Source organism: Geotrypetes seraphini, chromosome 7 (genome assembly GCF_902459505.1).
Source record: "Geotrypetes seraphini chromosome 7, aGeoSer1.1, whole genome shotgun sequence".
NCBI lineage: Eukaryota > Metazoa > Chordata > Amphibia > Gymnophiona > Dermophiidae > Geotrypetes > Geotrypetes seraphini.
The window spans coordinates 75,131,593-75,144,567 of NC_047090.1; the positions used below are offsets into that span (position 1 = coordinate 75,131,593).

Genomic DNA, 12,975 nt, shown 5'->3' on the forward strand with positions numbered 1-12,975 from the left:
AATGGTATTTTTGCATAACATATTTTATTGGTCTTTTTGAATGAGTAGCTCCTCTTTTCTCAACCTTTCAGCTTCATTATGGACCACATTTTGGGATCCTGAAACTATGAGTCTTCATTTGCAATCACCTGGAATTTTTTTCTTTTTTTACTAGATCTTCCTACTATTCTTAATTTGGTCACTGTAGCAACAGTCCTAAGCCCACACAAGCCAGGGCATGCCTTGACACTGTTTCACAGGAATGGTAGGTACTAGGTAACCCCAACAAAAAAAAAAAAGAAGACCCAATGATCCGCAGTGAAAACAATTCACCGATGAAAACAAAAAGCTGTGGATACTGATGTTCTGGAATTGATTTATTGTACACTCATACACATAAACCCATAAAAATACAATGATAAAAGTCCAAATGGACCCTACATGGTCCGTGTTTTGGTGAACACGCTATCTTCAGGAGTCCAATGGTTTGCAAACGCACATATAAAGAATTGGACTGAAAACAGTCTATTGTCTTTAAACATGTGAGCAAAGAACACCGCAGACAAGCTAAAGTAGTATATTAGTGTATAATAAATCAATTCCAGAACATCAGTATCCACAGCTTTTTGTTTTCATAGGTACTCCGTAACCTTCATATGACCTCTGAACATACAATTAGTTATCTAGAAATGTAATACGAAAATGTTTTCACATTCAGGTTTGCCTATTGAAGAGAGGTGTTGGAAACATTTGTTTTGTAAAAGTTGCTCCCTCTTTAAATATACCCCCTCTTCTACGAAACTGAGCTAGCAGTTTCTAGCGCAGGAAGCCGCACTGAATGGCCCGCGCTGCTCCCGACACTCATAGAGTTCCTAAGAGCATCGGGAGTAGCGTGGGTCATTCAGCGTGGCTCTCTGTGCTAAAAACTGCTAGCGCAGTTTCACAGAAGAGGGGGATAGTGTATAACAAATAGACATAGAAGTTCCTCTTATTTTACTAGAGTTCAGCATTGTATACTTTTAAAACAGAGCGATTCAGAAACTAATTTGAAAATAAGTGAATAATATAGAAAAGTAGATCTCTTTATTCAGAGTGGATTTGATAACAAGGAAAACATTCGCATTTAAAAGATGATTAAAAAACGACTTACCTTCATCACCATCATCTCCAAAGGGGTAGAAAAGGGCAACAGCTAAATTGATAAAAACAGCAAGATTGAATGAAATGCTACCCCAGAGAGAAATATGTCTGGAGAACCAGAAGAGTGCAGGGTTATCTATTAAGAAAAATACAGGAATAGATCATTAGAATACGATGAATGAGTACGGTAGATGTACTCTTAACTTAAGGATTCCATCACTAGCATTTTAGAAATATTACTCAGTTTATTGGTGAATCCTATAAAATTCAGGAAATAAAAACTCGTTAATTAAAAATATATATTAATTGCAATGGATTTACCTTTAGGAAAGAGTAAAGCTGTTTACCTTGCATGCCTATTCTCCATAGGCATGCAAGATCGGCCAGGCACATAAGTGGATGAGGTTATGCATGCAATGGCATTGGGACAGGCAGCCCTCCCAGAGCTCAAAAATAGTGTAAAATTCGGAATATGCATGTTCTTCCCATGTGCAGCAACCGTCTCATTCTCCTCAGTTAGCTTAGAGCTCGGAAGCAACTTTCAGGGAGAGATGGGATTTTGTTCTTGATTAGCTTTTCTGTCCATGGAGAACACCTGTTGCAACTAGCAACTTTCCTTTCTCCAACGACAAATAGGACTGAATCAGGCACTCAAAGTGGTTGATGCCCAAGCTCAGGGATGCTCCATGTCTGAGAACTATACTACTACTGAAGAGCAACCTGCTCACATGTATGTGCGAAAGTTGTTTGAGGGGCCACCAGTTCAGTAAGAAAGCTAAGAGACTAACTAGGTTGGGAGAACATATGCCTGTTGTCATAGGAGAACATCTGCTAAAGGTAAATTTTTTCACTTTCTCCAAGGACAAGCAGACATTATATTCTCACATAAGGGACTTCCAAGCTGACAGGATCATGACTGTGGAAGAGATTATACATAGAATAAATATGAGCCTGGTGAAATCCAACAGGGTTGAAGTGAAAGATGACACTCAGGAAGTGAAAACATTATGCAGAACTGCTTGTTCAAACTGACTGTCTCTTCTGGAGGTTTGTACTGTAACATGATGAGAGGTGATGTGTGTATTGAGGACAAAGTACCTGTTTGCAGATGTCCTCAATAGAGGCAACCATAGCCAGTACATTGTGGGCTGTCACACGGCTTTGCATTGTCAGCCCAGCCTGAGAATATGTGAAGGGCATATGGTCTGCTAGCCAAGTAGAGATGGTTCTCTTGGAAACAGCAACCCCTAGTCTGTTAGTGTCAAGAGCTACAAAGAGCTGAGAGGACTTCCTATGGGGCTTAGTATGGTCCAGATAGTATGCCAGAGCATGCTTGCATACTAAAGTATGAATGGGTTGCTTCTCCATGAAGAAAATGTGATTTTGGAAAGAAGACAGGCAAAATTTTGCATTGGTTAAGGTGAAATTCAGAGACTATTTAAGGAGGAATTTGGCATGCATCCAAAGGACTACCATGTCATGATAGAATCTTGTGTATGGATGTTTGATATGGAGGTTTTGTTCTTGGACAGACCACACTCCCCGAGTGCATAAACCATCCAAATGAATTCCCCAGCACAGAATTGAAGCATCTGTAGTCTGTTTTTGATGCTGAAGTTTCTGAAAAGGCAGATTCCCGAGTATCCTGATGTGGTACCATCCATCACTGGAGACAATAACATAGATCATGTGAACTGTCAATGCCATGTGACCAAGGAGGCACAGCATCTGACTCACGGAAGTACGCTTGAGGGTGGAGATTGTCTGACACAGATGAATGAGATTGATGACTCTCTGCTTTGGTAGAAAAGCTCAACCCTGAATTGTGTCCAAGACAGCCCCCATGAATTAAGGGTTTGCGACAGATGTAGATGTGATTTTTGGTAGTTAACAGAAAACCCAAGACAGAAAAAGTACCTGCATATAATATATGTAAACTGTTTGGTAGTACCCACTAGTGCTGCCCAATTCGAATCGGTTCACCGATTCACTTCGGGTGAATCGATTTAGATTTAAAAAAAATCAGCTTCCCGAATCGAACCCTCTCCCCTCGCCCCCTAAAGCAGGAGCGGCAGCACTGCTCTTGCTGGCTGGCTGCTGCCGCACCTGTTTTAGAGAGCGAGGAGGGAGGGTCAGTCAGGAAGTGCTGCTGTCCGGCTTCCCTCCTGGCCTCCCCGAAGGACTTCCCCCCCCGAAAGACTGCACCCCCCCCAGGAAGGCCTCCGTGTTCCCCCTGGCCTCCCCGAACCGTTTACCTTATAGCTTCAGCCTGCAGCCGAAGATCGCGGTTACAGGGTCTTTGCAGTGCTTTGAGCTGTTTCCTCTGCTGCAGTCCCGCCCTTCCTCTGACGTCAGAGACAAGATCGCGGTGGAGGAAACAGCTTATAGCACTTTGCAAAGACGCTGTAACTGCGATCTACGCTGCAGGCTGAAGCTATAAGGTAAAAGGTTCGGGGAGGCCAGAGGGAACACGGAGGCCTTCCCGGGGGAAGGGGGAGGGGGGTGCGCAGTCTTTCGGGGGGGGGGCAGTCCTTTGGGGGGGCAGACCTTCAGGGGGTGGGACAGGCCTTGGGGGGAACAGGCCTTTAAGGGGGGGACAGGCTCTCAATTGGGGAAAGGCCAGGGATGGTGGCACAGGCCTTCAGGGGGGACAGGCAGGCCTTCGGGGGGCAGTCCTTCAGGGGGTGGAACAGGCCTTGGGGGGGTTCAGACTTTTAAGGGGGGAACAGGCCTTTAAGGGGGGGAACAGCCAGGGATGGTAGCATAGGCCTTCAGGGGGGACAGGCAGGTTTTCAATGGGGGGGACAGGCTTTCAGGGATGGGGGTACAGGCCTTCAGGGAGCAGGTGCAGGCCTTCAGGGGGGAATGACCTTCAGGGGAGGGGGGCCCTGGTGTAGAAGTACACAGAGGGAGGGAAGGGGTTCAAAGAGATGTGCATATGCCGGACTTTGGGGGAAAGAAATAATGGGTCTAAAAATAGAGGAGAGGGAGAAACAATGGGATTTAGGGAGGGAAGGAACAGAAAGGAGAGAAGTTGGACTCAAGGGATGGTGTGGAAGGGAGATAGAGATACTGGATAGGAGGGTAGTTGGGAAAAGAAAGGGAGAGATGGTGGACCCTGGGGTGGTGGGGAAGGAGGGAGAGATGCTGGATGAAAGGATAGTTAAGTAAAAGTGGATCTGTGGATGGAGATGAAAAAAAAAGAAAGATGCCAGACCTCTGGGGAAGGGAAGGGAAACGTAAGGGGAGGACAGAGATGGCAAATGGATGGTTAGCACGGAGAAAGAAGGAGACCCTGGCAAGCAAGTTATCAGAAGATAACCAGAGCCTGGGACCAACAAGATTTGAATAATGACCAGACAACAAAAGGTAGAAAAACTAATTTTATTTTCCATTTTGTGATTACAATGTGTCAGATTTGAAAAGTGTGTCCTACCAGAGCTGGTGTTAGACCGCAAACGTGAGCTAGGATTTAACAGAGAGAGGAAAAGTCTTTTTTATTTTGTTTACACCACAGCGCCAGTGTGGTTAGGAGAAGGCAAAAGGGGGTGAAGAGGCTATAAAATAAACCCACCAGGATGTTTGAAAAAAACACCCAATTGGGCAGGAAAATCGAATCGAATCGAAAAACCAATTCAGTAGGCTGAATCGAATTGAAATTTTTTTCCTGAATCGGGCAACACTAGTACCCACAGAAAGGCAGTATATCAAATCCATGACCCTTACTCATATCCTTCACCACCTCCCACCCACTGCTACTTCTGCCACTGTTTCTGATTTCAATAGAAGCCCTTCAAATTTGTGATTAGAGTTAATCTCCAGAAAATTGATCACAGTTTTTAGGGCGACATTGAATGACAATGAATTAATAATGACTGTGATTACTGGGCAGACTGGATGGACAATTCAGGTCTCTATTTGCCAGCATTTACTATGTTAATATGTAGATCATAAAAAGCAACCAGCTATTACATAGATCTTTTTGGACCCTGTTAGGTTGCATGAGTTGGATATTTCCAAGTCTAATAGATGCTGGCACTGTCATTTAGACATTGGGAAACTGGATCATCTGTTGTTCTATTGTCCATTGATACGTAGCTTCTAGAGGTCAATATGGGGTAAAATTAATAACATTTTGGAATCATCAGTTCCTTTAACTTATGAGGCAGTCATTTGTGGTACAATATTACATGTTAAACCCCCTTTAGATCAATATTTAGGTCATCTTTTCCTTATAATGACTGGGATAGCCATCCAGATGATCACTTGAAATTGGAAGAACTGTGATCGTTTAAATTTTTCGTTCTGGTGGACAAGTCTTTGCTCTAGTTATAGATTTGAAAGAATAAGTGCTGAAAATTTAGGACATGGTAATATATTTAAATTAATATGGGGCCCATTGGCATCTTATGTTACCTCATTGTAATTGCTTGTTGACTATTGTATTACTATGAGCTGCATTGGTTGTATTGCACTGTTGTAGTTTTGAAAATTAATAAACAATTAAAAAAAAAAAGCAACCAGCAGCAGATAAGTGATGGCATTTTAGCTCACCTTTTCAATTTTGTGCTACTAGGTATCACAATTTTTTGTTAGATATGATTTGATATGAACACTATTTGGACACTAATTTTCCTGGCAGACCGATGATGTTGCGTCTACTGATTTTAATGCCTGTGATAAAGTTGTCATGGTATTAGTTTGTGTTATTTTAATGGACATTAAGCAGTTGTTTAAAAATAATGCTGCTTGAAGGTCCATTAACCTGAAGGTATCCTGTTGATAAATATATTTTGCAAGCATTCTTATCTAACATTTTTTCAGCTGGATGGAAGGGGAGCAGAAGATTCCAGATGGAAGAGGGAAGAAATAAGAGAAATGCCAAACAGAAGGGTTTAGTGAGAGCATGTAGATGCTGACTTAAGGGGGAGAGGAGAGAAGGGGACAGAAGATACTTGAGGTGGATAGAGGAGGGAAAGAATAGATGTTAGATGGAAGGGAATAGACAGAGGCAATGCTGATTGGAAGGGAGAGAGGATAGAGTTAGACTGGGGAAGAGGATAGAGTGGAAGACTGGGGAAGAGGAGGAAGGGGAATGGGAAAGCTGGAGTGAGAGAAAGAGATGGAAAGGTGTAGGTAGAAACTTTAAAAAGAGGGAAAATGAAGACTGGGCAATAAGAATGAATGAAATCTGGACAGACAGAAAAATAAATGGAGGAAAGGAAAAGTTAAATGTTCAAGATGGATGTAGTGGGGGAAATGAAGACAGGAGGAGAGAGAAAAAGATAAACGGACAGGAAACCCTGTTAAAAGAAAGCAGAAACCAAAAATTGGGACCAATACAATTAGACAAATTAAATACCCAGACAAAGGTAGAAAAAATACATTTATTTTTAAAATTTAGGATAAACTAGTTAAGTATCTGTGTTAGTATACGCTAAAGGATAAGAAATAAAAAGACAAAGAAAATAAAGTGATACCTTTTTATTGGCCTAAATTCATCTTTCAGAAGCAAAATCTCCTTCCTCAGGTCAGGCCAGTATACTATTAATTTGTAGTGTTATCTATTACTTTACAATATGCCTACCACTGGATTTTAGATTTAGACACATCTTTCTCAGTAGTAGGTCAGAGTATATTCCCCATTCAAGTATAATAGGTATTTTCCTGTTCCTGGAGGGTTTACAGTTAGGGCTCCTTTTACCAAGCCGCGCTAGTGGGGGTTAATGCATGCGACTTTTCATCACGTGTTAACCCCCGTGCTGGCCAAAAACTACCGCCTGCTCAAGAGGAGGCGGTAGCTGCTAGTGCGTGCTATTACGTGCGTTTAACCGCTAGTGCGGCTTGATAAAAGGAGCCCTTAGTTTGTACCTGAGGCAATGGAGGGATAACTGACTTTTCCAAGATCTCAAACAGCAGCAGCAAGATTTAAATCCTGGCTTCCCTGGTTGTCAGCCTGCTTCTCCAACCATTAGGTACAGCTAGTACAGATAGGCCCATATTCTATAAATGGCACCATAAGTTAGGTGCCTAATTTAAGTGCCAAAGCCATTTAAAACCCTCCTTAAAAATGTTTAAAACAAAACATGTAGGCGCCTAGATTACCTAAGGACGCCTTAAGATTGAAGTAATAATAATAATAACTTTATTGTTCTATACCGCCAACACTCAAAAAGTTCTAGGCGGGGACTGGACATTCCAGTGATGATACAAAACACACAGAAAAGCAGTACAATATTTCAATAGTGAAAAATACAATAAGAAACTATGACATAGTCATCAATTAAGTAACATTTTTTGAACAAATAGGTCTTAACCAATTTTCTAAAGGTAGACAGGTGCAATATGATGCAATTATTGAATCAAGTCATCTAACCATACTTAAACTTTACCTGCTTGATAAGCCAAAAATCGATCAAAATATTTTTTATAACAGCAATTTTTGGGATTAGGAAAAGTAAATAAGTTTGAAGTAGGCATGGCTAATGCAAGAAAGAACAGTTACTTACCGTAACAGGTGTTATCCAGGGACAGCAGGCAGATATTCTCACATGTAGGTGATGTCATCCAAGGAGCCCCGATGCAGACAGATTTGCAAGCAGACTTGCTTGTAAAACTTTAGAAAGTTTGTGACTGTCGTACCGCGCATGCACGAGTGCCTTCCCCCTCAAATTAGGGCACATGTCTTCTCAGCGTCTCCTCAGTTCAGATAGCTAGCTAAGAAGCCAACCAGGGGAGGTGGGTGGGTTGTGAGAATATCTGCTTGCTGTCCCTGGGTAACTCCTGTTACGGTATGTAACTGTGCTTTATCCCAGTACAAGCAGGCAGCATATTCTCACATATGGGTGACCTCCAAGCTAACCAGAATGGGATGGTGGGAGTGTTGGCAATTTAGGAGAATAAATTTTGTAAAACTGCCTGGCCGAAATGGCCATCCCATCTGGAAAAAGAATCCAGACAATAAAGAGAGGTGAAGGTATGAACCGAGGACCAAGTGGCAGCCTTGCAGATTTCCTCGATAGGAGTAAATCTAAGGAAAGCAACAGATGCCACCAAGGCTCTGACTTTATGGGCTGTGACTCGACTCTGTAGATGCAGTCCAGCCTGAGCATAGCAGAAAGAAATGCAAGCAGCTAACCAGTTGGAGATGGTGCGTTTGGAAATTGGATGTCCCAATTTGTTTGGATCAAAGGAGACAAAAAGTTGAGGTGGTTGTTACATGTGGCTAGCCTCGGGTAATCCGCTGAAACGGTGACAAAAAAAAGGTCACCGTGAGTATGGAGACAAGGCCATTCACTGCCCCGTGGAGCAGTGAATGGTCTTGTCTCTGCAGTTAAAGGAGTGAGCATGCGCAGTGAACGAGCATGCAATACAGCAGCCCCCTATCTCCCGCCGTCCGGCCGTCCGTGCATCTCCCTCCCTCCCTTCCCTTCTCTTCATGGTGATTTCTATAAGGCTATGCGTTGTATTGCAGACAGAGCCTTGAAGTCATGTCATGTGTGGCTGCTGGAAAAGTCTCCTCTGACACAACTTCCTGTTTCCGGTTGCATCGGAGGAGACTTCCAGCAGTCAACGTGACGTGATTTCAAGGATCCGGCTGCAATACAATGCATAGCCTTATATAAATAACCACGAACAGAAGGTAAGGGAAAGGGACGGATGGAGATGCATGGCCGGCTGGCGGGAGGGAGCTGCTGGACCGCACAAAGGGTGCTGGGGGGGGGGGGATGGAGAGGAGAAGACGCTGAAGCAGCCTGAAGGTAACTGGGGAAGAAAGAGAGGGGAGAAGACGCTGGGAAATGGGGAAGAGAGAGTGGGGAGAAGACGCTGGGGAAGAGAGAGTGGGAAGAAGACGCTGGGAAAGAGGGTAGATTAAGAATATTTGAATCGCTATCCCCTTTTGACTCTTCCGTATCAATCTCCCCTGCCTTTTCTCCTTACCTCCCCATCTCCCTTCCCCAATCCCATCCACTTTGGTTAACTCCTTCTACTTAAAGAACAATCTTCTCTCTAGGTTTGCGGGGACAGGGCGGTGATGGGGACCGAACTCGCGGAGGCAGGACAATGATGGCGACCAAGCCCATGGGGACGGGACAGTGATAGGGGCGAGCTCACGGGGACGGGGCAGAGACGGGGACAAATTTTTTTCCCATGTCATTCTCTAGTGTAGATCTGTGTGGCTTAGTTCTTTGTAAGTAGAAAGCCAAAGCACGCTTACAATCCAGAGTATGAAGAGCTGTTTCTCCAGGATGAAAATGAGGCTTTGGAAAAAAACAAACAAACCAGGAAGTACAATGGATTGATTGAGATGAAATTCTGAAACCACTTTAGGTAAGAATTTAGGATGAGTACGGAGAACCACTTTGTCATGGTGGAATACTGTGAAAGGTGGGTCTGCAACTAAAGCTTGAAGCTCACGGACTCTGCGAGCAGACGTGAGAGCAATGAGAAAAACCACTTTCCAAGTGAGATATTTCAGATGAGTCGAAGCCATTAGTTCAAAGGGAGGCTTCATTAACTGAGCAAGAACAACACTGAGATTCCAAACCACTGGAGGCGGTTTGAGAGATGGTTTGACATTGAAAAGTCCTTTCATAAATCTGGAAACCATAGGATGAGCAGAAAGGGGTTTCCCTTCGATAGGCTGATGAAAAGCACCAATTGCACTGAGATGGACTCGAATGGATGTGGATTTGAGTGACTGAGATAAATGCAACAGGTAATCTAAAACTGAAGACAAGGAGGTAGATTGAGGCTCCTTGTGATGAATGGTGCACCAAGCAGAAAATCTAGTCCATTTCTGGTGGTAACATTGTCTAGTAGTAGGCTTCCTGGAAGCCTCTAAAATATCCTTTACAGATTGAGAAAACTGTAGAGTGGCAATTAGGTTGAGAGGTACCAAGCTGTCAGGTGTAGAGACTGCAGGTTGGGATGAAGCAGAGACCCCTGACTCTGTGTAAACAGAGATGGAAAAACTGGTCAAAGTAGTGGTTCCCTGCTGCTGAGTTGAAGTAGAAGGGAGAACCATGGTTGTCTGGGCCACCAAGGAACTATGAAAATCATGGTGGCATGTTCTTGTTTGAGTTTGACGTGTGTCTTGAGAATGAGAGGAAATGCATACAGAAACTGATTTGTCCATTCCAGAAGAAAAGCATCTGCCTCGAGGCAATGAGAAGAGTATATCCTGGAGCAGAACTGAGGTAGTTTGTTGTTGTGGGGAGATGCAAAGAGATCTATCCGAGGAGTCCCCCACTGAAAAAAATGTGATGGACAGGCAAGGAACTGAGTCTCCATTCATGAGGTTTTAGAAGACGACTCAATTTGTCTGTCAGACAATTTTTCTTTCCTTGAATATAAACTGCTTTCAGAAAGATGTTGTGAAGGACAGCCCAATTCTAAACCTTCTGAGCTTCTTGGCAAAGAGGGAGAGATCCTGTTCCTCCCTGTTTGTAGATGTAGTACATGGCGACTTGATTGTCTGTTCAAATGAGGACTACTTGATCATGGAGAAGATGCTGAAAAGCTTTGAGAGCATTGAAGATCATTCTAAGTTCCAACAGATTTATGTGACACTGACGATCTGTGTTGGACCAGTGGCCTTGAGTACGGAGACCATCGAGATGAGCCCCCTCCACCCCCAAGCGTAGGTCGAAGAATCTGTCTTGAGGACTTTCTGATGAAGGTGTGTTTGAAACAGTAAACCTCTGGAGAGATTGGAAGAGAGCATTCACCAGTGGAGAGAGTCACTGTAATGTGCTGAGAGAGTGGGTCTAAAGCCTGTGCCCACTGAGACGCCAGGGTCCACTGAGGAATTCTGAGGTGAAGTCTGGCAAAAGGAGTCATGTGAACTGTAGAGGCCATGTGGCTTAGGAGAACCATCATGTGCCTCACTGAAAGTGAAGTGAGGGATGACACTTTGTGACAAAGTTGAATGAGATCATCCTGACGCTGCTGAGGAGGGAATGCTCTGAGTTGCAATACAGCTCCGATGAACTGTGGAGTCTGAAAGGGCTGTAGTTGGGATTTTGGGAAGTTGATTTCGAACCCCAAGCTTTGGAGGAACCAAGTCGTCCGTTGGATCACTACAATAATCCCCTGAGATATTGAATCCTTGATGGGCCAGTCGTCCAGGTACTGAAAAACCTGAAGATCATGGTTTCGCAGAGCTGCTGTTACCACTACTAGGCACTTTGTGAAGACTCTGAGAGATGATGCCAGGCTGAAGGGTAGCACTCTGTATTGAAAATGATGATTCCCCACCCGAAATCTGAGGAACTTGCGAGAGGCTGGATGAATGGGAATATGAGTATAAGCCTCTTTGAGATCCAGAGAGAATAACCAATCATTCTGATCTAGGAGGGGATACAAGGATGCTTGAGACAGCATCCAAAATTTTTCTCTGACAAGAAATTTGTTGAGTGCTCTGAGATCCAATATAGGTCATAGATCGCCCGTCTTTTTCGGAACTAGGAAGTAACAGGAGTAAAAACCCCTGCTCTGCTGTTCCAGAGGAACTTTCTCAATGGCACGGAGACGGAGCAGAGCTTGAGCTTCCTGAAGAAGGGCAGTCTGGGAAGGATTGGAAGGATACTCTCTTGGAGAAAGATCTGGAGGGATCTGGATGAAATGAAGAGAGTAACCTTCCCTGATGATAGAGAGGACCCAGAGGTCAGATGTAATGAGTTCCCATCGATGGAGACGGCCCCCTATGGGAAGAGGTAGAACTATTGAGGTTATGCTCTATATTAGATGGTCAAAAAGGCTGGGAGGCCTTGGGTGAAGCAGGAGTCTGAGTTTTTTTTGCTGATGTTGTTGCTACTGTTGTTTCTTAGGAGGCGGCCTGGAATAAGGAGTCGCCTTCTGAGGAAATCGCCTCTGGTAGGATGGAAGAGGCCTAAAACCTTTGGCAGTGGAAGGCTTTGGCTTTGGTCTGATGATGGAAGCAAAGGACTTCTCATGTTCAGATAAATGCTTGGTAGCTGCCTCAATAGAGTCATCAAACAAGTCATCGCCCCGGCATGGGATATTAACCAGGCGATCTTGGAGATTTGGGTCCATGTCCACGGTGTGAGGCCAGGCAAGATGATGCATGGCCACCGAAAAAGCAGTGACTCTAGAGGACAGTTCAAACGCATCATATGAAGATTGAACTAGATGCATGCGAAGTTGCCCCAGAGTATTGTGAGGTTGTTAAAACTCTGGAAGTCTATGTTGAGGAAGATATTTGAAAAAAATCCAGCATGGTGTTAACCAAATGCTTGAGATAAGATGTGAAAACAAAGTTGTAGTTCAAAACTCGGGTCGCCATGAGTGAGTTTTGATACAGGCGACGACCAAACTTGTCCATAGTCTTCCCCTCTCTTCCAGGCAGGACGGTGGCATAAACCTTGGCAGGGTTGGTTCTTTTTAAAGAAGATTCTTCAAGAAGAGACTGGTGGGATAGAGACTTGTCAAATCCCTTACAGTGAACCATTCGATATCGAGATTCCAACTTTGCTGGCACAGCAGGAACGGAATATGGTGTCTCAAGATTTCTCTTGAAAGTTTGAGAAAGAATGCTATTGATGGGTAATTTGAGAGATTCTCTAGGAGTATGAGGTATTCCCAGCTCTTCCAGATATTTCTTAGAGTATTTTGAGTCAGATTCTAAAGATATGTTAAGATTTTTACTCATTTTAGAGAGAAACTTGGTAAAGAATACCGGGTCTGAAGAAGAATAACCTCGTTGAGGAGAAGGTGATCAAGAACCCCTCGAGGTCCCTTTCATAGCAGAGAATGAATGTGAAGCCTTTCTGGAGTATTGATACTTTATATCTGAGTCCAGAGGCAAAGACGACCCACTTCTGGAATTCTCGA

The 12,975-nt window shown here is 43.8% G+C and overlaps 1 protein-coding gene across 5 annotated transcripts in view; it reads right to left on the bottom strand.

The window, feature by feature from the left end:
• Positions 1–12,975, bottom strand: part of ITPR2 (inositol 1,4,5-trisphosphate receptor type 2) — a 665,265-nt gene that overhangs the window by 107,272 nt on the left and 545,018 nt on the right. For all 5 annotated transcript variants that reach the window (XM_033951965.1, XM_033951964.1, XM_033951968.1 and 2 more), the window contains one exon: positions 1,130–1,255. In XM_033951965.1, the coding sequence (XP_033807856.1) occupies positions 1,130–1,255 (126 nt within the window). The remainder of the gene's footprint in view (positions 1–1,129; positions 1,256–12,975) is intronic.